The 26,350-nt window shown below is 53.1% G+C and overlaps 2 protein-coding genes across 5 annotated transcripts in view; one reads left to right on the forward strand and one right to left on the reverse strand.

Annotated features, from left to right (window-relative positions):
• The first annotated feature begins 29 nt into the window (after positions 1-29).
• Positions 30-20,397, forward strand: CUNH21orf58 (chromosome unknown C21orf58 homolog). Of its 3 annotated transcripts, none has more exons than XM_039222150.1 (9): positions 30-978; positions 2,277-2,421; positions 6,670-6,730; positions 7,854-7,927; positions 8,691-8,858; positions 12,158-12,269; positions 19,152-19,273; positions 19,753-19,925; positions 20,332-20,397. In XM_039222150.1, exons 2-9 carry the CDS (start codon positions 2,332-2,334, stop codon positions 20,375-20,377), a joined length of 846 nt encoding a protein of 281 aa, XP_039078081.1. In that variant the 5' UTR covers positions 30-978; positions 2,277-2,331; the 3' UTR covers positions 20,378-20,397. The 3 variants fall into 3 exon arrangements, with proteins under 3 accessions (XP_039078081.1, XP_039078082.1, XP_039078083.1); XM_039222151.1 differs by having other exon boundaries at positions 30-493; XM_039222152.1 differs by lacking the exon at positions 30-978 and adding an exon at positions 5,476-5,592 and having other exon boundaries at positions 2,363-2,421.
• Positions 20,398-24,547: 4,150 nt separating this feature from the next.
• YBEY (ybeY metalloendoribonuclease) overlaps positions 24,548-26,350 on the reverse strand; it is a 6,740-nt gene continuing 4,937 nt past the window's right edge. For both annotated transcript variants that reach the window (XM_039222148.1, XM_039222147.1), the window contains exons 4-5: positions 25,959-26,027; positions 24,548-24,845 (exon numbers count right to left, since the gene is read on the reverse strand). In XM_039222148.1, the coding sequence (XP_039078079.1) occupies positions 24,759-24,845; positions 25,959-26,027 (156 nt within the window). In that variant the 3' untranslated portion in view covers positions 24,548-24,758. The remainder of the gene's footprint in view (positions 24,846-25,958; positions 26,028-26,350) is intronic.

Below are 26,350 nucleotides of genomic sequence, written 5' to 3' on the forward strand. Positions count from 1 at the left end.
GCTGCCCTCCCCCCGCAACAACTGTCACGCAGATTTGGTCGGGGCGCCGCCCCCGAGCGTGCGCCGTCCGCCCCGCCACCAATCGGAGCGTTGCGTTCCTGCCCTCGCGCACGCGCCGTCAGGGAGGTGCCGCCCGGGCGGAGCTCCGCCCCTGTCGACCTCTGGCCTCCCCTTAGCGCGATGTCAATCCCACCTCCCAGCAGGACCAATGGTGGAGCGCAGAGGCCTCGGAACGGCCTGTGGTTGGTCGGTTTTAAAGGGGTGGCTGTCCAATGAGTGGGCGGCGAGCGCACGCGCCGAGACCAGTTGGCGCCCGCGCAGGTGTAGTACGTGCGGCTGCGCCGGCCACTCGAAGGGCTTTGGAGCGAGTGTGGCCGTCAGTCTCTGTCCCCTGTCGCGCTGGTGGGGCGTTAGAGGTGGCCGCCAGGAAGGTGAGGCCTGCCTCACCTCCCTTTGACGGGGCTCCGAGGCCGCCCACGGGCGTGTCTACTCGGTGAGCGCTGGGAGGCCAGGAGGCCGCGACTTCGCGAGCCGAGCGGCTGGCATGGAGGCTGCGACCGGCGTCGCCTGTCTCGCCCCGGCTGCCCGTCCTAGAGCTCCCCCGCTTTCAGCCGGGGCCTCGGTCCGTAGGGGTCGGAGCCTGGGTCACCTCGCCTTTGTCTTCCGGGACGCTGTTTCTTTTCGCTTCCCAGTCGCAGAGCGCCGGCCTGGCCACTTGGGTTTCATCCCTCTGCGTCCCTCCCCGGTCGCGGGACTGTATTTCTCCCTCCGTGCCTGCGGGCGCCTGTCGGATGGGAATCCGGTCCAGGACCGTCAAGTCCACAGCGCCCAGCGTTGCAGGGACAAGACACTGGGAGTGGTGCCGCTCCTGGACCTGCGTTTCTCTCACCGGGGACACAGTGCCATGTCGGGGTCTCTGATTTAATGCGTCTGCCGCCAGCTTGCAACTTCTGGGCGGTGCAGCGTAGGATTTGACCGGTGGGTCGCACAGTCATGGTTCCACTCTGGCACTTCTGCCACAAAGCAGTCCCCTGGATCAGAGAGAGTGTTAGGAAGGACCCTCTGGAGGGGAGAGGAACAAGCTGAGGCCCTGAAGCGCAGGAGAGGCTAACTTAGACATGCTTATTCCTGTTAGGACAGTCTCTGCAACCCCAGCCTGGAAGGCGCTCCCTAGGGCCAACTTGCGAAGTGGCCTTTAGTCTCCTTGAGAAAATTTTGGTGAGGATGTGTTTTTAAATTGTGCTCCGTTCTTGATCACCAGAAAAAGCTGGTTCAATGAAAATCAAAAACAGTCTTTCAAGTGGAAAATGGTTAAAGCTTTGAAAAGCTTGGGTAAATAATTTCAAGTGTATTGTAAAGGGTTATTAAAAGGGAATCTTGTACTTTCTGCTCAATTTTGCTGCGAACCTAAAGCTGCTCCAAAAAATAAAGGCAGTTAAAAAGTTTAAAGAAAAGACGGAGTATAACTTTGGTTATGAATTCATGGTCTGTGTGGGAATCCGAAGTCTCATGAGATCATTGTTCCTTAGCTTCACTTGAACCTGTTTGTCCAGTTAAGGAAACAATGCAATGATTTTATTCCTAGCCCGCAGTTTAACCATCAAGTGCTGTTGGTGTAATCAAGCTCACTGGAAGCTGATAAACTAGTTGACGATAATCCAAAGCATCTCCCTGCACCTTGTAGCATAACTGCACCCCAGCGAGTTGTTCTGCCCATGTGGACACTGAGGAAGCTGTGCAGCTTTCACCAAGGAGTGATCCTGTTTGCCTAATGGGGCTTAACATCCTGGGTCTCATTTTACCCTTTCTCATCACTGTTGGAATAATCCATTTACAGTTAAAAGGAAGATGAAAACAAAGCCCCCCACCCCCCACCGCTTTGAGTCTGTAAATACAACACCACCACATTTCAGTGGCAGGATTAGGGAACTGCGGAACTCAAGGATGACAAGGCAGATGACAAGGACAAGGTGATGTCCCAAATGCCTCTGCTACAGATATGGGCCATTGGGGAGCCAGGTAGGATAACACTACTTCAAGTGGCCTGCCACTAGAGAGAAAGTGGCACAAAAAGCAAGAGTGGGGTGGGTGGCCTTGTTCTGTCCGATGTTGCGGTAGACACGTAGACACGCCCTAGATTTCTGGGGTTCCTTCTGTTCTGCTCACCTGTTCCCACACCTTTACTTGGACACTGTTTGTGTGCCGGCTGTGTGCTGCCTGCTTGCTGTCTTCTCTGAAACGAAATCAGGGTAATAACAACGCCCTTTCATCAACAGGCAGTAATGACAGTCCTGCTGACACAGGGTCTCCCCTCCGGGAGAGTGTGTGATCATGAGCAACCAGGACTTAGCTCTCTCTCAGAGAGTGCTGGAAACGCAGCCCCCGGAAAGCATCTCTCCTGAGTCAGACCACGGCCCTTCAGTAAGTGGCACTTCCAGTCTTAGCTTGTAGAATTGAGTGGGCTGAGCAAAAATGAGCGGCAGTGGGTGGGCTCAGAAGACCAGAGGTCAGGCAGGCAACACCAGCCGAACACAGGATCAGACTTTCCCAGAGCAGTTACAGCCGTAGATCTGTGCCTGAATCTCTCACTCTACATGTTGCAATGGATTTAAAGCTCCATGGGGCACATACCCACAGTTTTCTCACACTGGTTTGGTCATTGGTGTTCAATCTATGTTCCCTAGAACCTCAGAATCATTTCCATGGTCTTTCTAGACTATATTAATGCTGGATCTGAGTCTCAACTTATATTTTTTAATTTTTTAAATGTTATTTATTTTTGAGAGATTGAGAGACAGACCGTGAGCAAGGGAGGGGCAGAGAGAGAGGGAGACACAGAATCCGAAGCAGACTCCAGGCTCTGAGCCGTCAGCACAGAGCCCGATGCAGGGCTCGAACAACGAACTGTGTGTGAGATCATGACCTGAGCTGAAGTCAGACACTTAAGCGACTGAGCCACCAATTAAAAAGCTCTCCATATAAATTATGTAGATACTCACCCCCAAGGAGGGAAACCACCCTCACTCCTTATTTATGAGCTGTGCATGGTGACTTCCTCCCACAGAGGACAGTGTGGGAAGGGAGAGAAAAATAGTAACTGGGTAGTGGAGAAACCTAACAAATATACCTCCGCCAGGTAATCAATGTCAAAATCAACAGTGAAAAGTCAAGGTTCCCACATGCACCCTGGATGTGACGTGATGATGATGGCACTTTATCTCTGTGGTCTTCCTCCCATCAACCCAGACCCCAGTCCAATCATGAGAAAACATACAAACCCTGCTAATAGATGACACCCCACAAAATGCCTGAGAAGTGCTCCTCATAGCTGCCAAGGTCATCCAAAGCAAGAGGAATCTAAGGGGACATGATGAGTAAAAGTTATATGATGTTTTGGAACAGAGAAGGGATGTCAGGCAAAAAAACAAAACAAAAAAAACGCAAATCAAAGGAAGTATGGACCATAGTTAATGTATCAGTCTAGGTTCATTAATTGTAGTAATTGTAACATTCTGTAGACATAACAATATAAGGTCTTAATAATAGGGGAAGCCAGGGGCGCCTGGGTGACTCCGTGGTTAAGCATCCAACTTCGCCTCAGGTCATGATCTCACGGTAATGGGTTCAAGCCCCACGTCGGGCTCTGTACTGACAGCTAGCTCAGAGTCTGGAACCTGCTTCACATTCTGTATCTCCCTCTCTCTCTGACCCTCCCCTGCTCATGCTGTCTCTCTCTCTCTCAGAAATAAATAAAAGAATTAAAAATTTTTTAAAAAATAATAGGGGAAGCCATATGTGAGAACCTATTTACCATCTTGATTTTTCTGTAATTCTAAACTTTAAATAAATATCTTTTTTAAAATATTTTATTTATTTTTGACAGAGAGATAGAGACAGCATGAGCAGGGGAGGGTCAGAGAGAGAGGGAGATACAGAATCTGAAGCAGGCTCCAGGCTCTGAGCTAGCTGTCAGCACAGAGCCCGACACAGGGGCTCGAACCCACGAACCATGAGATCATGACCTGAGCTGAAGTCGGACGCTTAACCAACTGAGCCACCCAGACGCCCCTAAATATCCTCATTTTTATGAAAACACTTTAACAGATCCATACTGGGATGTGTTATATATAACGTTGAGATTATCTCCTGGCTAGTTTGACTAGCTTAGCTAAGTTCGTTTTTGTCCACACTCAGACCTCCTGTTTGAATGTTAGGGTTATGATACATATAAAACCATAAATACTAAAGTGTATGGGCAATTTAAGGGACTTTTAGCCACATTTTTGCCACCTGATACGAGTTGCATTGAGGCAGGGCCTGTAAGTGTGCTGGTCCCCCCGCTCGAGCACACTGCAGCCCCGGACTGCTATCATGGGCTCTAATAGCAAATCTGTTATGTCTGCTTCTTCAGCCGGGCGGATTAATTTGCAAATCTGGAATGCGAAGCCTAAGCAGATGAAGGGCCACTCATATCAGTTTTGTGCCCTGCCTTCTGTGTGAAGGATCATTTATAGAAAGCTTCCCTTGCTGAATGCTACCCCTCCCCACCCTCAGCCCTGCAGACATGCACTCCAGCCGCCAACGCCTGACCCGACCAGTGGTCCTGTCCCTAGGTGCCCCCACCCCTTTCTGGGCTGGGGTCCCACAGAGCAGCCCCAATGCTGGAATCACACCCCTGCCTGGAGCAGTGGTGGTCCCGGGTGGCCCTGTGTCCTGCAAGGGGATGGCGAGGTGCCTGTGGGGGGGACCCCCTTGGGAATCCCCACCAGGGAAGCCCCAGGCATGTCATCGGCCATCTCCTTTGTGCCCCTTCTGCCCCTCAGAGTTTCCTGAAATCTGCAGGGAGCTGGTGTCCCCACCCGGCCCTGCGGGTGCCCAGGCTTCACTCCCATCTGGCTCTGAGGGTCCCTCGAAGGGTCTGGGGCTTGCTGGCCTCCTGGAGGCTGCACCAGATGAGGGGTTGGTAGGCCCCTGTGGTGCATGAGGAAGGATGCAGCTGTCCCCAACCCCTACCCCATACTCTTCTGGGCTCAGTTCTGAGAGTGGGGGCATTCATGACGGGGGGTCAGGACTGTCCTTCCCCCCAGAACCTCACTCTGGCCCTCTGGCCCAAGCCGCTGCCCATTGCCTTCCCAGTAAGCCCCGCCTGGCTACACCTGGGGATTAGCAGTGTTTATAGGTAACCCCTGGGTGGGGCCCAGGCAGAGGGGATGGGGGTGCTGGGAAGGACTCTCAGTGGAAACCCAGCAACCTGGGCCTTCCTGTGTCTGCACTGCCTAGCAACTGCCAAGGCGATGCCAGTGTTGGCTCCCGACGCTGGAGTCCAGGGGGAGGGGGAGGGGGGCCACCCTCCCACATGCTCTTCTCTGGCAGCAGAGGCCGGTCTCCAGGACGTAATCTGGGCCCAGCTCAGGAATCCTTCAAAGACACCAGGGTTGGGGCGCTTCTGTCCAGCTGAGCAGTTCTTTCTCGCAGATAACCTGAGACCCAGGGAGAGGTGGGCCTGGCAGTGTCCCCTCTTACGGTCCAAGAATGCTGGACTCCTCAGTGGCAGATGCAATGACCCGACTGACCCTGAAACTCTTAGAGAAGGTACGACAGGGGCTGGCGGGGGTTAATCGTGTTTTTAACAACTTGTCAAAGAAGCACAGATATACAAAGTAAGGTATTAGACTTGTGAGAATACTCCTTCCAAAGCAAGACGCTTTGCAGTTGTTTTCAGCCTCATGATGAAGGACTATGGTCTGTTGGGTATTTTTCTCTGCATTTTTGCAGAATCAGCTAGGTTCTTCTGGCGGTTTCTCAGCCAGGAGGCCGGTTGCACCCACAGGCTAAAGCATTTCCAGGGCTGCACAGAACTCCGCTGCAGAGCCTCCCAGCTTGAGAGAAGACAGGCCCTGGCCGCTGCAGGACCCAGAGCCGCGTAGGCCGGCCCAGGGCACGTCCTGACCCCTGTCCCCCACTGCACGTTCTGCTGGTGCCTGGCCAGCCCGTCCTGACAGGCACCCAGTGCAGGGGCCTTCCTTCCATGGGGCCCATGGGCCAACATGGGGGCCGCTGGCAGGGGTCAGCCCAAGACGGGCCCAGACTGCTGCTCAGCCCAGGGCCCAGGTGATCTGAGGGGGTCAGGACCACAGAGCTGGCCTCGGTCATGCTCTTCAGAAAGCTGCTTGAAAGGGACCATACGGGGGCGTCTGGGTGGCTCAGTCGGTTAAGCATCCAACTCTTAATTTCAGCTCAGGCCATGATCTCGTGGTTTGTGAGGTGGAGCCTCACATCAGGCTCTGCGCTGACAGCATGAAGCCTGCTTGGGATTCTCTCTCTCCCTCTCTCTCTCTGAACCTCCCCCCCCAAAATAAATAAATAAGCTTTAAAGAGAAAGGAGCCTATATGTCAGAGCATCTGCCCTTAGATTTCACGGTGGAATGTGTGTGCACTGGATGGAGAGTGCAGCCTGCACAGTCCCTGCAACAGTACACATGACCCTTGCCACCTGTGCTGCACCTCTGTCACTCAGCACTTCTTGTCCCCGGTCACCTCCACGTGGGACACTGGGCCCTTTGGACCCTCTGGGGGATGTCACCCCGGGCGGCAGAAGGGGCAGATGCCGCTCACCCAGCGCAGACGCTGCCCACTCGCACACTTCCTGTCCTGATCTCTTCGGCACAGAAACTGGAGCGAGAGCGTGAGAATGTGGAAGGGGATTCTGAGGACCCTCGCTTCGTGCCAGGTGAGGCCCTGGCTGCTTGGAGCCACACAGGCAGGCACGAGACCTCCCCCTGGGTCCCTCCCTCCTCCTGAAATCAGCAAGACCATCCTTATACTTTTCTCTCATACTCCGAATTGACAGACTTTCATTTTCATCTTTAAAACCCACACACACACACCCCCAGCTGCTGTGCTGAGCACGCCCTCGTGGCTTATCATACCCTCATATAAACCCCGAGAGGGGATACATTTATTATTCCCATTTTGTAGATAAGGAAATAGAAGCCCAGAGAGATCTAATAACCTGCCCCAGGTTGCCCAGCTCGGAAGTGGCCACACGTGGATCAGACCAAGGTTGTTCTGAGCTTGCTCTGGGTGGGGGATGCAGGGCTCAACCTGTCCGTCAGGTCATCACATCCTCAAACACCCAGACAGGGCACCCCTTTGTATCTGCCACCCTGGCCTATAGTCAGACATTCAGGCCCCAGGAGCCAGGGGAGAGGACCGCTCTCCCCGGTGCTGTTCCAGGTTCAGGAACATCTGGGTGAGGTGCTGGGGAGTCCCTACGAGAGCTGCCTCCACGTTCCCTCATGCGGAATGTCCCTTCAGGCCACTTCCAAGGGCAGCAGGCAGAGCCCAGGACTCAAATCCAGATAGGAAATTCCAGACCAGGTCACTGACCAATGAACTGTGGGATGGGCCAGGGCAGAGGGGACTCCTGGGGACCCCCACCTGCAGGGACAGATTGCTCTAGCATCCTCAGCAGTGGGGGAGGGGCGCTGGAAAATAAGTCTGCGGTGCCCGGAGGAAGGAAGGCCCGAGCCAGCCTGGGGTCCACCAGACCCTGTTCAGAACGTCCTCTGGAGTGGGACTCCTCCCTCAGCACGCAGCCAATGACATTACCGAGACTCGGTGGACGGCACCAGCCTCCAGGCTGCTTGGGGCCCCCGGGTGACTGCAGGTGGCAGCAGGCCGGGCTCGCGGCCCAGATTCGCTCACTACCACGACCTGCAAGGCCTCTTCCCTCTCCTCAGTGTCCAGGGAGCCTCTGTGACAGGAACAATGCAGTGCTTGCACCCTGAGTGGAAACCCGCCCAATGCGACTTGCAGCCCCTTTCCAGAAATAAGAAGATCATTCTCCACAGGGAGTGAGGACAGGCCGGATGCAGCCATGCTGAGTGCTCTGAGGAGGAGGGAAGGCCTTCTGCAGAGGCTCCGGGTAGGCCAGGCGCGCCCTGCCGCCTTCTGGGGCTCGGGGCCGAAGCGGGGGCTCCCAGCCCAGAGGCACGGAGGAGGGCTTCCCGGAGGGAACACTGGGCCCCAGGGGTCTGTGGCTTGGGGGTGGGTACCTGACGCCCCGAGCAGCCAGGAGACTGCACCTCGTCACAGAAGACAAAGTGAGGCAGGCGCGCGTTCCAGTCTAGGTTCTAACGGGGGTGTCGGCTGAAAACTCCTGCTGTGGTTGCACTTGCACGTTATCCAAGGCAGAAATGCTGTGCAAATGACCCAGTTCCTACAGGAGGTGGGGTTTTAGGGTGGCCAAGGGCCTCCTCCAAACTAAATGCCTCAGCAACAGGGAATGACCGTGGAAAGTGACAGATGGAGTCCACACGGACGGTTATGACGAAATGCTGCTTTGTGGCGACGCTGAAAAGAGAGAACCTACCCTGTTGACTGGGAGAAAAGCACACAGACACTAATCCGTGTCATTTCATAAACCTAAAGAGAAGTATCGTCCCCTCCCCGCCCTCAACAAGAAGGTCTGCTGTCGTGTGTGCCCCACACGCAAAGCCCGGCTCCGGTCCCGGAGAGGCTGTGCCCTCCGTGGGGCAGCTCGGCGGTGCCAGGCAGCCCCGAGGCCCGCCCTGCACAGAGGACCACACTTCCGTGCCAGGTGGGGGGCCCGGGAGCCCCCGTCCCCCCGCCTCGGTGTCTGTGGTGCTCCCTGCCTGGTTGCAGCGGGCCCTGCGTTGCTGTTGCAGGAGCAGCACTTCCTGGAGGAGGTGTCCCAGGCCCAAGCCCGGAGTGGGGTGAACAGAGGAGGAGCCTGGGGGGCGGCGCTGCCCTCGGAGGTGCCCCCAGCGGGCATGTACCCTGCCGTCTCCCCACCCCCGCCAGCCCTGGAGCCACCGTGGATTATCCAACACTTGGCGAGTCTCGGTGGTGAACCAGGGGAGGAACCAAAGTGGGGAGGGCGCGGGGCCCAGGGAGCCCGGCTCCTTCCTCCGGGCCCAGCTCAGCGGCGTTACGGGGGGGGGGGGGTCTGAAGAGGGTGAGTCAGCCAGGAGCTCACGGTGGCTGCGTGTCCCACGTCCCAGGCACTGTACAGGGACCTCCGTGGCTCCTCCGTGCAGTCCTCACGGGTGCCCTAAGAACTGGCTTTGGGGAAGGGGAGGCCTCACCCCCTCATTACAGACAAGCGGCTGGGGTCCCCTTAGGCCTTCCTGACTCCCAGGTCCTAACCTGTGCACCAGGAGCAGAAGTATTCAGCGTCAGAAGGGCCTTGAATTTGGGGAAGAAGTGTGTCCATACTTTCTCAATATTTCATAAGGAGCAGGAGAAGCCTAAGACCCTAATTTCAAGGGCAGAATTTCATTTTTATATACATATAGATTTTAAATTTTTTAAATATTTTATTTTTGAGAGAAAGAGATAGAGTGTGAGACAGGGAGACAGAGAAAGAAGGAGACACAGACTCCAAAGCAGGCTCCAGGCTCCGAGCTATCGGCACAAAGCCTGATGTGGGGCTCGAATTCACGAGCCCTGAGATCAAGACCTGAGTCAAAGTCAGAAATTCGACCAACTGAGCCACCCAGGTGCCTCAATATATACATACATATTTTAAAGTTTATTTTTTAATTTTGAGAGAGAGTGCACATACAAGCAGAGGAGGGGCAAAGGGAAAGAGAGAATCCCAAGCAGGCTTCCTGCTGTCAGCGTAGCACAGAGCCTGAGGTGGGGCTTGAACCCAAGAACCATGAGATCGTAGAGACCAAAAGTCAAAAGCTTAACAGAGTGAGCCACCCAGGTGCCCCAATGGCAGAATTTTAAAAGGTAAAAAAGTGTTCCGATTTTGAGAACCTCATGCAGCATCTGGGTTGCAGGCAATGGAAAGCAACTCTGACTTCTCCAGTACGGGAGGGCAGGTGAGAAGGCAGAGAAGGCCGAGGAGGTGGGCAGGACCAAGCTGAGAAGGTTCTGGACCTGCTGACCAGGGAGAATATTGGTGCCGGCAGGCTGGGGCCAATACCTGGAGGGTGTTTGTTCTTTGGAACAAGACCCTGGCAGCACGTGGCTGAGGGAAGAGAGTGGGAAGGGGCGACTTCCGATCAGGGAGAGATCTGTGCCAGTGGACTGCCCCTGGGCTGTCTGTGTCCAGGTCCAGATGTCGCCAGCCTGTGCCTTCAGGTCTCCCAACAGCTGAAACCTCCTCCCGGGAGTGGTGGGGGTGGTGGGGTGTAAGCACAAGAGGCTCCTCCCATTCAAACACGCTTACACTGCTCGCATGTTTCAGCTCAGCCCCCGTGACAAGCAGAGGACAGGAGGGGCCTTTGTTTGTTACAGTGAATTTCCTTGAGGCTGGACCCAGAGACTCTGAGGTAGAGTGTCCTCCAAGCCAGGAAGGCATAGTCCCATCAGTCTATGCAGTGGATAGCAAAGTGTGGCTATGACCCAAAGCTGGCCTGCCCTCTGTTTTTGTACAACCTGTAGCTAAGACTGATCTTATGTTTTTAGATGTTTGGGGAGAAAAACATCAAAAGAAGAATAATAGTTTGTAACACATGAAAATGATATGAAATGCAAATCTCAGTGCCCATAATTGAACTTTCATTGGTTGAGTCTTTCCTGTCTATGGCTGCCTCCAAGCTACAATGGAAGAGTTGAGTAGTTGCAACTGAGGCTACATGGCCAGAGTCAGAACTGTTCATTGTCTGGCCCTCCACAGGAAGAGTTTGCCAGCCCCTGCTCGATGCCATCAGTTCTGTGAACCAGGAAAGAAAGGACAAGCTCAGGGCCTTGTTCATCCAGAAGAGGAGTAAAATAGAAAGTCTTTGGTACACGATCAGCACCTAGTGTGTGCGTGAAATTTTTGTACATTTATTTTAACTCGAGAGAAGCCAGAACTTATTTTCATGACCTGTTCCTCAGGCGCCTCCATTAAGGCCAAGTTAATGATCAGACATTCATTAGTTTAGCCTACTGAAGACAGAAAATGTGGGCGACGTTAAAAACACCACGTCTTAGTCTGCTAGGGCTGCCATAACAAAGTGCCACCGACTGGGCAGCTGAAACAACAGAAATTTATTTTCTCACAGTTTTGGAGTCTGGACATCCAAGATCAAGGTGCCAGCCAATCAGGTTCCTGGAGAGAGTTCTCTTCCTGGCTGGCAGACAGCTGCCTTTTCACTGTTCTCACATGGCAGACAGAGAAGGCTCTCTAGCATCTCTTCCTCTTAAAAAAATTTTTTTAAATGTCTGTTTATTTTCGAGAGAGGGCGAGCACGAGCACAAGCCACGGAGAGGCAGAGAAAGGGGGTGACAGAGGATCTGAAGCGGGCTCTGCGCTGATAGATGAGAGTCCGACGCAGGGCTCAAACTCACGAGCCATGAGATCATGACCTGAGCCAAAGTTAGCCACTTAACTGAGTCACCCAGTCGCCCCATCTCTTCCTCCTTTAATGAGGATGCCAGCCCTATTGAATTAGATTCTCACCTTTATTACCTCATTTAACCTTTTATACCTTTTCACAGGCCCTATCTACAAATGTAGTCATATTGGAAGTTAGAACTTCAACATATGAATTTAGGGGTAGACATAAATATTTATAACACACCATGTCCTAAGTGATACCTGGACTCAAATATCTATTCAGCAATCTATTCAATATGCTGGGTTAATCAGTTAAAGCTCCTTTTGGGGGCCCTTGGGTGGCTCAGTTGGTTAAGCGTCCGACTTCGGCTCAGATCATGATCTCACAGTTTGTGAGTTTGAGCCCTGCGTCAGGCTCTGTGCTGCAGCCTTACTTCGGATTCTGTGTATTTCTCTCTCTCTGCCCCTCCCCCACTCATGCTGTCTCTGTCTCAAAAATAAATAAACATTAAAATTTTTTTAAATAATAAAGTTCCTATTGGATGGATGGATAAATGAATGAATGTGTGGGTGGATAGATGGGTGGATGATGGATGGGAGAGTAGAGAGATAGACGGGTAGGCAGGTGAATGGGTAGGTAAATAGATGGATAGAGTTGTAGATGAATGGATGGATGGGTGGGTGAGTAGAGAGACGGGTGAGCAGGTGGATGGGCACAGATGGGTGGGTAGGTGGGTAGGGTGATGGATGAGTGGGTAGACAGATAGATGGGTGGATGGGTAGGTAGGTGGGTAAGTGGATGCTGTAGAACTCTCTCCTAGGGCATGTCTAGGAAACTGACCATCTGGCTCTTTTTAGGTCCCCCAGCCTCCTGCCACCATCATTCAGCAGCTACCTCAGCAGCCACCCATCGCACAGATTCCCCCTCTGCAGGCTCTCCCCATTCAAAGGTCAGGAAGTATTAAGGAAGGTAAGTGTTCCAGGAATGCAAACTGGTACAACTACTCTGGAAAACAGTATGGAGGTTTCTCAAAAAATTAAAAATAGAACTACCCTATGACCCAGTGATTTCACTACTAGATTAGATAATCCAAGGATTAAAAAATGATGATTCAAAGGGGCACATACACCCCAATGTTTTTAGCAGCATTATCAACAGTAGCCAAATTATGACTGATGAATGGATAAAGAAGATGTATACAGTAGAATATTAGTCGGTGATCAACAAGAATGAAATCTTTGTTGCCATTTGCAACAATGGATGGAACTAGAGGGTATTATGCTAAGCGAAATAAGTCCAAAAAAGACAAGTGTCATATGATTTCACTCATATGGAATTTAAAAAACAAAACAAATGAACATATGGGAAGGGAAGGAAAGTAAGATAAAATGAGAGAGAGGGAAGCAAACCATAAGAGACTCTTAAATACAGAGAACAAACTGAGGGTTGTTGGAGGGGAGGTGGGTGGGGGGATGAGCTAAATAGGGATGACCATTAAGGAGGACCCTGGTTGGGATGAGCACCGGGTGTTATATGTAAGTGATGAATCATTAAATTCTACTTCTGAAATCATTACTACACTGTTAACTAACTTGGATCTAAATAAAATTAAAAACTTTTTTAAAAAGGAAGGTAAGTGTACCATATTAATACCATTATGGGTTTGCAAAATTTTCTACCAAAACAAAAAATATTTTTGGAAACAGAATAGTCCAGTTTTTGGGTACTCAACTGAATCTATAGATTACCAACATGAAAATAATTTTAAGAGTGGCTATCACTGAGGGAAAAACACAAGAACCAGGAATTGAGCAGATGGGGGCTCCAATCCCAGCTCATCTGATTGATTATTCGCTATACGAACGCCTTGGCTAAATTGTTTCTTGTTTTAAATACTAGATTAAAACCACTTTATTGAGATGACAGGATAAATTTCACTCATTTAAAGTGTCCGGTCTGATGAGTGCGGACAGACAAGTATGCCCATGAACCCGTCACTAATGGAGCAGTGAACACACCCGCCCCCGGAAGCTCCCTGCCTGACGACTAATGGCCTTAGTGTCTAGAGGCAGACCTGCGTGTAGAATCCTCTGGTCAGTGTTCTCCATTCTGTCCCAGTGGCTGAGAGGACTGGTTTCTCACCGGAGCTCCTGCGAAGGCTGTAACGCGTGCCGGGCCTGGCGCAAGGCTGCCCCGCGGCTCAGCCAGGGGTGCCGCCGGCGCTGCAGCCGGGGAGGGTGCCCGGGAGCTGCTGAGCACGGCCTGTGCGCTCAGAGGTGCGCTGCCAGGGCCGTCCATCCCTCCTCGCTGGTTTTCCAGATGAACCTTGGTGACAGACTGTCAGGTTCCAGAGGCAAACCGAGCAAAACCACGTGTGTGCTTCACGTGTGTTTGTGTGTGCGAATGCCTGTATGCCTTCCTAGAGAAAAGGTGTCTTTGAAAATCAGTGGTAAAAAATGGAACATTTGATACGTGCCTCGGTATTTAGACAAATTAAGGTCAGGCCTCCCGCTGCTTATACCAAAACGGATTCCAGCCAGCTAAAGTATTCAGATGTAAAACTGTGAACTCGCAAAGAGTCTAACCACCACTTCGGAGAACTAGTGGGCTTTTTAACAACTGCCGTGTCATAGACCATATTCCTTATACTGCTCTTTTCTTCCTGTCACTTGCTCACCCCGTAACTGGAGGCCAGTATCTCTCGCCCCTTTACCCATTTTCCCCAAGGCCCCTCCCCTCCGGCAACCATCAGATTGTTTTCTGCATTTATAGGTCTGATTCTGCTTTTGATCCATCTTTCTTTCTTTCTTTCTTTCTTTCTTTCTTTCTTTCTTTCTTTCTTTCTTTCTTTCTTTCTTTCTTTTTTCTTTCTTTCTTTCTCTCTTTCTTTCTTTCTCTCTTTCTCTCTTTCTCTCTTTCTCTTTCTTTTCATTCTTTCTTTCCCTATATTGAGTCTGAGTACAAAGTTGAGCACGTGGCATCTTGAGTCCCCCTCTCCTGGTGACAGGACCTTGGAACAGCATCCCTCCCCTCCTCTGCTCCCTATGTCTCCTTTGAGAAAACTTCACAAACTAGACCCTAGTATGATTTCATACAGAAAATACTGTTTGAACTTAGCTGACCTTTCTGCCTCCCCTCTGTTGAATCTCAGACCACCCTTTTATCATGTTGAAATAAAAATCCTGGGGCGCCTGGGTGGCTCAGTTGGTTAGGTGTCCAACTTTGGCTCAGGTCATCATCTCACGGTTCGTGGGTTCGAGCCCTGTATTGGGCTCTGTGCTGACAGCTCAGAGCCTGAAACCTGTTTGGGATTCTGTGTCTCCCTCCCTCTCTGACCCTCCCCTGTTCACGCTGTCTCTCTCTTAGAAATAAATAAAACATTAAAAAAATTTTTTTTTTAAATCCTTTCCAAGTTCCTTTAGAACAGACTCTGGAAACTCCCTCAGTGTTTGCTTTCTGGCAAATGTTTTTATCCCCACTACGCCCCCCCCCCCCTTTTTAAACATTTATTTATTTATTTTTGAGAAAGAGCATGAGCCAAGGAGGGGCAAAGGGGGAGAGACAGAGAATCCCAAGCAGGCTCCACACTCAGTGCAGAGACCACTGCGGGGCTTTATCCCACGACTGACCGTGAGATCACAACCTGAGCTAAAATCAAGAGTAGGATGGGTTTTGGGGCGCCTGAGTAGCTCAGTCGGTTAGGCGTCCGACTTCCGCTCAGGTCATGATCTCATGGTTCTTAGGTTCGAGCCCTGCATTGGGCTCTGATGCTGACAGCTAGCTCAGAGCCTGGAGCCTGTTTGGGATTCTGTGTCTCCTTCTCTCTCTGACCCTCCCCTGCTCAGGCTGTCTCTCTCAGAGAAAGAACATCAAAATTAAAAAAAAAAAAAAAGAATTGGATGGATGCTTAACTGCCTGAGCCACCCAGGCACCCCAATTTCCCCTTGTTCTTATATACCAGTTTTGCTGATATTCAGATCCAGATTGATATATTCTTTCAACACTTTCTGAGGACCCTTGTGATTACATTGGGCCAATACAGATAATCCGCGATCTCTCCATCTCAAAATTCTTTTTAGAAAAATCAACTAATTTAAAAAATTGTGGTAAGGGTGCCTGGGTGGCTTAGTCAGTTAAGTGTCCAACTTTTGCTTAGGTCATGATCTCGCGGTTCGTGGGTTCGAGCCCCGCGTCAGGCTCTGTGCTGACTGCCAGCTCAGAGCCTGGAGCCTGTTTCAGTCTGTGACTCCCTCTCTCTCTGACCCTTCCCTATTCACGCTGTCTCTCTCTCTCTTTCCTAGAAAAAAACATTGTGGTAAAAAACCCATAAAACTTAGCATCTTATACATGGCTAAGTAGTGTTAACTAGATACACATTGTTGTGCGACAGATATGGAGAACTTGCCATCTTGCAAAACTGAAACTGTGTACCTAATGAACAACTCCCCATTTGCCCTTCCTACCAACCCCCAGACCCCAGCATCCTACTCCCTGTCTCTGAATTTGACTACATATATGAGAAGAATCATTGAGTGTTTGTCCTTCTGTGACTGGCTTATTTCACCTGGAATAACATCTCTGAGGTTTATCATGTTGTGGCAGATGTTAGAATTTCCTTCCTTTTTAAGGCTGAATAATACTAATGTGTGGATGGACTGCCTTCACCTGCCAGTGGACACTTGGGTAGCTTCCACCCCAAGACTCTTAAAAACATTCCTTTTACCATATAATGAAACACATTTCACAGGATGCAGGGATCAGAATATGTACATGTTGGGAGTCTATCATTCAGCTGACCACACTATTCAATCATGATGATATCACGCGAATTGTGGACCCATTCTTTTGGGATTGGGTGTTCCAGTGTTTTTTGGCTGGGGCCACCACAGGGTCCCATCTTCTAGTGAATGGGCATGTGCATTTCTGTGGAGCATATGCCTAGGGATGAGATGTTTGGGTCAGGAAATACTGCCAGACAGTTTTCCAAAGTGGTAGTACCTGCTTACACTTCACAGGAGGGAATGTCATGGTGGGCTTGTCAGGGCAGTTCATTCTGATTTTAACTTGCATGTTACGTTGTCGATATTTATTGGCTGTGAATATCCTTTTCATGAAGTGCCCATTCAAGTATTTTGCCCATTTTTCTTTCAGGTCCTTTGCCTCTCTCACTGACTCTAGTATTCTAACATAGATCCTTTTTGATACATGTAAAGCAGATGTTAAGTCTTCCTGTGCCGTGCCTTTCCCTTTCATCCTGGTGTCTTTGGATGAACACGTTATTGATTTTAACAAAGTTCTGTTTTTCAGGCTTTTTCCTTTATGAATTAGTGCCTTTTCTGTCCTGTTTAAGAAATCTTTACCCACTCAAGGTCATGAAGATGTTCTTCTACAGGTTTGTTTACTTTTCTCATTTAGATTTATGTCCCATCTGGAATAATTTTGTGTATGAGTTAGGGATTGGTGTTATCTCTTGCCATGGGTATTGATTTGGCCCTGTGCCATGTTGAAGACCTCATCTCGCTGCAACACTTATCCTGAGGCAATAATCCTGAGGCAATGGTGCAAGGCCCTTTCTGGAGCTCTTCTCCTCCAGTCTTTACTCAGGGGCAGGGAATCTTGTTAGGCTGTTGGGGAAGCTTCCTGAATGTGGTGGGAAGCTAGCTGCTGCAGAACAGGCTGCCCAGGCCTCAACCCACGTGGGTCTCCTCCAGGGACTTTGCCCAGGATGGAGCTGCCCGACTCAGCCCCTCCACTTTCCTGTCTTGCAGGGAGGAGCTCCCACAACGTCATTGCTGTGGGAATCTAGCTGTGTGCCCCGCCCCCATTGCTCCCAGGCCTGGGGCCAAATCTTAGTGGCGGGGGGGGGGGGAGGCCTCCAGGGATGTGTCTAGAGAGAGACATGTATTTTAAGGAATTGGCACATGTGATTACCGAGGTGCGGCTAGCGCCAAAGGACTGTGGCTGTGCCCATCCCAGTCCCGGCCAAGGCCACGGCCATGCCTGCAGGAGCTCTGGCTCCGGCCGACGCCTGAGGCTCTTCTTTTTTGACAGGTTTTAGGGACCTACCTGTCTGTAGGGAGGCTGACAGACCCTCAGGGTTGCTTCCCTTCCAGGGCTTAGTTACTGTGGAAAGAACCATGTTTACCTGTTACACTGACAAAAACGTGTATGCTTCGTAGTATCCTGAGATGGTGAGAGTATTCACTTCCTGGGGCGGCTGCAATAAAGTACCACAGGCCTGGGGGCTTAAAACAGTAGAAATGTACTTTCTCTCAGTCTGGAGATGGGAATTCTGAAATCCGGGTGTCACGTGGCCAGGCTCCCTTCAGTTGTAGGCAGTCCTGGCCTGTGGCCATGTGGCTCCCTTCTCTGCCTCACCTCCAGGCCGCCTCTCCTGTGCTGTCGCAAACCTCTTCTGTCTCTCTTGTAAAGGCACTTGCCCTTGCAGTCAGGGCCTACCTGGATAATCCAGGATGATCTCATCCCAAGATTCTTGTTACAGCGGCAAAGACCCTTTTTTCCCCTTAAATTAAAAAAAAATTTTAAGGGGCGCCTGGGTGGCTTAGTCGGTTAAGCGTCCGACTTTCGCTTAGGTCATGATCTCGCGGTTCGTGGGTTCGAGCCCCGCGTCGGGCTCTGTGCTGACTGCCAGCTCAGAGCCTGGAGCCTGTTTCAGAGTCTGTGACCCCCTCTCTCTCTGACCCTCCCCTGCTCACGCTGTCTCTCTCTCTCTCCTAGAAATAAACAAAATATTTGAAAAAAAAAATTTTAATGTTTATTTTTGTTTTTTTTTAATGTTTTATTTATTTTTAAGAGAGAGAGAGAGACAGACAGCATGAGCAGGGGAGGGTCAGAGAGAGAGGGAGACACAGAATTCAAAGACAGGCTCCAGGCTCTGAGCTGTCAGCACAGAGCCTGATGCGGGGCTCGAACCCACGAACCGTGAGATCACAGCCTGAACCGAAGCCAGACGCTTAACCAACTGAGCCACCCAGGCACCCCATTTTTATTTTTGAGAGAGAGAGAGAGAGAGAGAGAGTGTGTGTGTGTGTGTGGGTGTGTGTGTGAGTAGTGGAGGGGCAGAGAGAGAAGCAGACACAGAATCTGAAGCAGGCTCCAGGCTCTGAGCTGTCAGCACAGAGCCCGATGCAGAGCTTGAACTCATGAACCGTGAGATCATGACCTGACCCAAATTCAGACTCTTAACCAACTGAGCCACCCAAATGTCCCGAACCTTTTCTAAATAAGGTCACATTCAGAGGTCTGGGGGATTAGAACGTGACACACCTTTTGGAGGCCACTGCGCAGCACAGGTGGGTGTGAAGAACCCAGTAGGAGAAGTGCAAAGTGGAACAGCCTCTCAGGAGCCCAGCTGAACACGCGCAACAGCATTTTATCTTATTTTTAATTTTTTTAATGTTTGTTTCTGCCACACACACACACACACACACACACACACACACACACACCCCATGAGTGGGGGAGGGGCAGAGAGAAGGGGAGACACAGGATCAGAAGCAGGCTCCAGGCTCTGAGCTGTCAGCACAGACCCCAATGCAGGGCTTGAATCCATGAACCGTGAGATCATGACCTGAGCGGAAGTCAGACGCTTAACCAACAGAGCCACCCAGGGGCCCTGTACATTTTCAAGCACATACACCCTCCAACACAGAAGCTTCATACCTCGAAATGCACTCCCCAGAGCCCTTGCACAAAGACGTCCTCTTGCTTACAGAGACCTGCACCTGTCTCAACAAACGATGCTCTAAGGCTTTGTTCTCAGGAGTGGCCTGGGAATCCGCATGTGGCCTGGGAATGACGGAGCCCCCCTTCCCCCTGCCTCTCCTCCAGACATGGTGGAGATGATGCTGATGCAGAATGCACAGATGCACCAGATCATTATGCAAAACCTGATGCTCAAAGCCCTGCCCTCCGGGGGATCACAGGCCACTCCTCTGCATCCCGCCCCACAGGTAGGCTGGGCTGGGGACGGGCACCAGCGCAAAGGAGATGGCCCAAATCAAAGCCAGAGGACCTGGGTGGCTTTTCTTCTGGAAGCCTGTGTATCTGTGCAATCCTGAGAAGCGCATCTGACTCCGGGGTCCGTGACCCGCTTGTGAAGCCCCCCTGACGCTCCCCGGTCCCACCCAGATGCAGGATGAGTTCTGCATTTTGGGGCCTAGAGCCAGGCGGGCTCTGCTGGAGCCTGGGCCTCTCCCGTCCCTTCCCTCCTTTCTCCCTATCTTCCCTTCCCCCCCAGCTGCCCTCCCCTCCTTCCCACCTCCCTCTGCCCTTCTCTTTGATGCCAATCCTGGGTTCTGGCCACTCCTAAGGTAGAAAGCAGGCAGAGGGAAAGGGTGGACCCAGGGAGCAGCCTCCACCCTGTAGAAACGGGCCAGTTGTGCGCTGTGCTGAGGACTCACAGGGGGCTCCTCCTGTCCTGCGAGCCCAGAGGCAGAAGCCACCCTCCGTGCATCACCACCACCACTACGCGCCCCCAGCCCCGCCGCAGGCCTCCCCGGCGGGCTACCCCTTGTGGCCCCCGGTGGTCTCAGCCACCGCCCTCCCACCTGCCTCCGGCTTCCTGCACCACGCGGCGGGCCCCCCCTTCGCAGCCCTTAGCGGGTAAGTCAAGGCCAGTTTCCTGGGTTTGTGGAGTGGGAAAACCCCAGGGCTTGGGTGGCACCTCCTCACCCCTGCTGCGAAGCCAGGGACCCTGTCTTTGTCAGGTCCGCAGGCTGTAGCGGGGAATTTGGGAAGGCCCTGCTGTCTTCCGGAAGGAGGCAGGGGGTCTTTGGCAGTGTCAGCCCGTGGTGGTCGAGGGCCGGAAATGGACCCCATGCTAACCTCCCGGAGAGGCTGCTTGTGGCCTGGGTCATTTGTCCAGCCCCGCGGGAGTGGTGCCGGGAGTATGAGCAGGGATGTGGGGAAGCCCCCCGCCCCGAGCCCTGGCAGCACGACTTGCCTGTAGCGTGGTGTCTGCGAGCCAGGCCAAGGCGGTAACTACACCCCGAAATCTCGGCTCTCCTAGGGTGGCATCTGACGGCATCCTGCCCACACAGGCTCCGGGCCTGTGAGCCTCCAGAGCTGGGCTCCGGTAAGCAGCAGGGTCCCGCTTCCCCGGCGGGTGTGGCCGGGGAGCCCCGGCAGAGGCCTGCAGCCTTGTCCCCAGAGGCTGGACTGTGAGGCGTGAGGAAATACAGGGACTTCATCAGGAAGGGTGGCCCAGGGTTAGCTGTGTAAACTGTTAGGCCTTCCCGGGAACAAACACCACCAGCAAAGTCAGACATGGTAACTGGGAGGCCTGCCTCCTACAAGCGGCCGAGGTGAGGGCCCCCCCCCCGGGCTCGGGCTCGAGAAGCAAAGCAGGCGGGGGAGGGGCTCTTGCGGGGCAGTTACCTTTCGGCGCAGGTGTGCGTGGCTCCTCCTACGAGTCAAGCGCCAAGTTGAACGCGGTTCCCTCCGAAGAGGGAGGAGGAAAGGGGGCTTTCTCTGTGCGCTTGTTCCATTTGGTTCTGTCAGGGCTCCTGGTATGAACATCGCCTTTAGTCTTCTTTTTTTGTGACTTTTTTTCCTTGGTGGAATTCTATTCCCTCGACATTTTAATATGATTTTCACGTAAACATCACATTTAAACATTACAGGTGTTTCTTCTGCCCCTTCTGGGATAACCTCTCTTTTCCCCAAGTTCTGCACCAGTGAGAGCCGTCGCCTGTCTGTCTCCTCGCACCCTGCAGGCTCGTGGGGTGGTGGCCCGGAGAAGTGGACGCCCGAGCCGTGTGGGCGCTCGGGGGCCTCCGGGGGGGGGGGCGGCAGGTGCCCACGCGCACATCTCTTGTGAGAGGCAATTAAAGGTCTGACTCCATTTCTGATTTTCCCGTTGATGTTTTCTAACATGGCTTTTCTCTTGGGTTTCATTTCTCAACATAATCGTTAATTCAATACAGGGAAGACATTTAGAAGTTGGATGTCTTTGGATGGCCTGATAAATTGCAAAAACCCAGTTTTGTGTGTCCTGAGTGAGGAAACTCCAGTTCTTCCCCATGAATGTCCTTTACTCACACATGGAACGGGCACTTCTGTCACTTCTAGTCACCAGTCCTCTGGCATCACCGTGATGTCCTGCCATCCAACTCGGCTCTGACACCGTCCACCTGTGTGAGGACGAGGCTGCCCCGCCCCCCATGCAAGCGCAGGTTGTCCCTGCCCCTGATCTGCTGCATCAGGGAGCAGAGGTCCCCATGACCCCTCTTCAGGTTCGATGACTTTGTTAGAGCCGCTCACAGAACTCAGGAAACACATGTGCCAGTTTATTGAAGGATGTGATAAGGGGTGGGGCAGGTCTGGGAGGGTCCCCAGCATAGGAGCCTCTGCCACGTGCAGTAGGGGTGCATCACCGTCTCAGTGTGGACGTGTTCATTCACTTGGAGGCTCCTGGGCCTTGCACAACTGGGATTTATGGGGGCTTCCAGACGTAGGCGTGCCCATGAGCTACAGTGACTGCATTTCCAGTCCTTCTCTCCCTCTGGGAGGAGGGGCCTAAAAGTTCCAAGCTTCCAATCATGGCAGGTCTTTCTGGGGACGAGGAGCCACCCAGGAGCCCACCAAGAGTTGCCTCATTAGAACAAAAGACATTCCTATCACCCAGGAAATCACAAGGTTCTCAGGAGCTCTTGGTCCGCAGGGACGAAGGAAACGTGTTCCTGCATTGAGGAGCGTCTAGGTGCTGTGACAGGGCAGAGCAAGGCAGGTGCAGGGGTGAAGGCGGCCCTCATGGGGGGGCTCCCCATGGTCCTGTGCAGGCCGATCTGGGGACACTGAAGAGATCTGAGCAGGCCCTGGAAGAGACCCGTGAAAGTCGAAGCGGTCATAACTTCCAACACTGCTACAAATCTGCCTGGGAGGGGGTTCTGGCTCCGAGTGCTTGGAGCACGGGGTGGAGGCTGTGCAGAGCTTGACTGCGTGCCGTAAGAGCTGGAGGTTTGGTGTTCACCCCCACTTCTGCTCACGGAGCTCCGGAAGCCCACAATCCTCTGATCTGTGGTAGAGGTGGACAGAAGCGTGGGTGCCCTGCTGCCGAGTGGGGGCAGTGCGGTGGGACTGAGCCCTTACGCTGTGGGGTCTGCACAGACTCCTAGCACTTCGTGTCAGAAGTCGTGTGAGTGGAGAAACTATTTTCTTCTCATGGCCGTGCCCTCCTGCCCCTGGGTGAGGGGTGCTGCGGGGCGCCCACCTGTGCTGAGGGGTCGAAGATCCATGAAACAAGGTACCACATAGGCCTGGCCTGGAGCCCTAACGTCCCCAGCAGGTCTACAGACTGACTGTGCCTCTAATCGAGACTCCAGGTGCTCCACGGCGCTCAGGAGCCGAATCTGGAGACCACGCGGGAGAGTAAAGGGCTGACGAACCCGAGGGACCCCCGGGGCGGGAGGAGGGGCCTGTCCCGGCAGAGACTGGGCTTGCAGAAGCCCTCGACCCAGGGCACTGTGGCCAGGTCAGGGGTGGGCAGAAGTGTTCAGGGGAATGAGACAGCCGAGACGGAGTTGCGTGGCTGGGTGGGGTGGCCTTTTCTCAGATTTAAGTCAGAAGGACACGGGCTTACATTCCCTATCTTTTTCAATGATATATAAAAACCCCTCTAAATCAATTAAAAAGAAAAACCCATGGGACACCAATGAGGAGCCTGTCACTGCTGACACACAGACGCAGGCCAGCCCCAGGGCACATGTGACGGGTGCAGGAGTCCGGGTGCATGCGGGCTGGGGTCTGGACCCAAGTCCCTGCTATGGGCTGCAGAGGGATGAGTGGCCAGGCCCCTGGGAAGCACTGGGCGTTGCCTGATAAAGCTGGACCCCCCCAGCCACCCCCCCCCCCCCCCCCCCCCCCCCCCCCCCCCCCCCCCGTGCCCAGAGCTGCATGGAGGCTGTAACAGAAGACGGGGCAGCATCCGAAACACCTGCTGACAGGACAGGCCGGTCTCAGGACCCCTTCATTCTCTTAAAAAGAACCGCGGCGCCGAGAGCTGTTCGACTTTCCACCGATAACCAGCTTCCCCGGCTACAGGCAGGCCGTGCAGAGCCCGTGCGGCTCGGGAACACCGCGAGCCCTCCTGGGTCCCTGAGCGACCAGGGCAAGTCCAAGTGCAGACACGGCAGATCCAGTGGGAAATGCATTTTAATGTTTTTGAAATGGATTCATGGGAGAAACCAAATTCTCAGAATTGTAATATTCCTGGTTTGGGGGCCAGAGAGTTCCTGAGAGGTTGTTTTATTGCCACGGCCTCTGCAGAGTTCACCATGCCCTTGTCAAGGCTGGTGAAGGAGGCCCCGGGCTGGCCCAGAGCACCTCTGCGCTCTGCTCCCACGACGCTCTGGATGGTCTGTGCCGCCTCCTGGGCTTAATATTCAGAGGATAAGGCAGGAAACACAGGAAGGGCGATGGATGTAGCAGTTGGAGGTCAGGGCTCCCCTGGAGCCAGAGACTCTTCCCTTCGCTCAGCAGGTGGCTGGGGGCCAACAGGGTTCGAGAGCTCCGGCCACGTCAGTGCCGGGAAAGAGGCCTTAGGTAGAGTCCATGGTAAAGGTCAGAGCCGGGGCTGTGCCCATCTCAGGAGATGGGAGGGGCCGGAGATGTCTGCTAGGGGTCACCTGGCTGAGGTTGTCCTGGGCTTTGTGGCCACCCTAAAGGTCAGCCTGTGTCTCCCCTCATAAAGGTGGCAGGTCACAACACTCGAGGGTGAGTGGCACCGAGTGCAACAGGGTCCCTGTGGGAGGGAGAAGGGCCCGCCCGCCCTGGGCTGCCGGTTTGATCTTCCTGAGCAGGCTGCACAGGCAGCAGAGGAACACCTCTTGCCAAAGGCAGTACCCCAAGGTGGATGAGGCTCCTGTGCTCCATCTCCCCATTCTAGGACTTTAGAACTATTTTATTAGCAAAAGGAAAATAACACGTCAAGGGGCGCCTGGGGGTCTCAGTCGGTTGAGCGTCCAACTTCAGCTCAGGTCATGATCTCACGTTCGTGGGTTCGAGGCCACGTCGGGCTCTGTGCTGACAGCTCAGAGCCTGGAGCTGCTTCAGATTCTGTATCTCCCTCTCTCTCTTACCCTCCCCTGCTCATGCTGTCTCTCTCTCTCTGACCCTCCCCTGCTCACGCTGTCTCTCTCTCTCACCCTCTTCTGCTTATGCTGTCTCTCTCTCTTTCTCAAAATAAATAAAACGTTAAAAAAAAAGAAAGAAAAGAACACGTCTGCTGGGTTCCAAATGAAGACATGAACGGACATTTCTTTTCATACTTTGTCACTTCTGCACCCCACAGGGCAGCAGCTACCAGCAGGGCCCTCAGTTTGGGGGTGTCCCTGATCCTCAGGGCCCGAAAGTGAGGGTCCGTCTGCCCTCCACACGGTGCCCCTGTGCACTGGAGAGTCCCTCAGGGGCCGCTCGCGTCTTGAGCCCCAGCAAGCGTTAGAAGAGGCCCCTGCTTAGGGGCTGGAGCCTCGTCCCGGTGCGCCGGCTCAGCTCCTCGAGAACCTGCTTCTCCTTCTGGTACATCTGAAAGAAAGCAATGGAAGCCAACTGTGGACTCCTCAGTGGCCTGGCCCAGGGGTGCCCTCTGGGGGAAGCCCGTCCCTAGAGCCCGAGTCCGTGGTCGTGGCACGAGGAGACTTGGCTGCGTGGCTTTCCAAACGCAAAGCGCAGGACCCAGTTCTGCTCGCCTTCACCCAGCACTGTGCACAGGGAGTGTGGACAGGCTGCCTGCGGGGTGACAGGTGCGGCCACAGGAGCGACTGTGGGCCAGGGGCTGAAGTAGTGGCCCTGGGCAAAAGAAGAGGAGCCCCTGTCTGGGGTTGCAGAACAGGCCAGACAAGTCAGCTGGGCCCAGAATACATGGGAAGGCGGTAAGTGAGAACAGCCCCTTCCAGGGCAAAGGGTGGTCAGTGCTTGGGGAGGGTGGGCCGGGGTCCCTGCTGGCGGTAACAACATGGACTTTCCAAGATGCTGCAAGAGTGGGGCAAAGGGGCCACAGCAGGGTCAGCGCTGACTTGGAGGGGAAGCCGAGCCAGGGTTGGCGAGGGGGACCCAGCCTGAGATGGGCTGGATGTAAGGACAGCTGTGTATCAAGGACTCTTTAATTAACTGAAAAAGCTTTCTGCTGCCTTCCAGAGAATCCAATTTCTTGATTACAAGTATAATGTATGTTTATTAAAAATAATACATACATATACCAACATGCACCCTTCTACATGGGATAGATATTGGCACTTCTGAAGAAAACAGGTGGCTAACTAACTTTACACAGTAGGTCTCTATCGGAGGCCAGCATGACTTGAGTTCCCAACTGATCAATATCATCAGTTTCTCTTGTAAAGACTTTTTAACTTTAAGCCATTAGAGTTTTATAGGATTTATAGAATTTGGTCTCTCTCCTCAGACCTTCCTTTCAACAGTGAATAGTAATACGGTTAGTAGCATTTGGGGAGCCCGATATTTTAACAGACACTGTTAGTCTTCTTTTTGGTGAAATCAGCATTTATAAAATTTTTTAACTTACTGCCTTTCCCCCTCAAATTTGGTTTTTATACTTGACTGCCGGAGGCAGCTCAGGCAGCCTGGTCCTTGGTGCGCCCTCTTGTGCCCGCTGGGGGACCGGAGGACAGCTCCTACCTTCTGCCACTCAGCCTGTGTGCTGTGTGTGAAGCCCAGCAGGTGGCATAGCCCATGGGTGGCAGTCACCTGTCAGAAAAATTAAAAATCTGTTTCAGGGACTGACTGTGAGCAGGCCACACCAGGGGAGGGGGAACAGGGAAGGCAGGGAGAACTCAGCCCATGTGTGGTGGGAGATTAGGAGCCCAGTGGTGGAGGGCACCCGGGGCTGTGAGGGGGTGCCTACCTGGAGCAGAGCACCGGCCAGGAGGTGAGTGGCCTGGCCTGGCCCTGTTGCAGGGGGAAGAGGGTTGTGGGCATGGCGGGCTGGCCCCCACTGCAGGTATTGGAATCTCGGGGGTGGGGGTGGGGCTGCCCCCCAACTGCAGGTACTGGAATCTCGGGGGTGGGGG

Source organism: Hyaena hyaena, unplaced genomic scaffold (genome assembly GCF_003009895.1).
Source record: "Hyaena hyaena isolate Hyena2069 unplaced genomic scaffold, ASM300989v1 scaffold_1087, whole genome shotgun sequence".
NCBI classification, from domain to species: domain Eukaryota; kingdom Metazoa; phylum Chordata; class Mammalia; order Carnivora; family Hyaenidae; genus Hyaena; species Hyaena hyaena.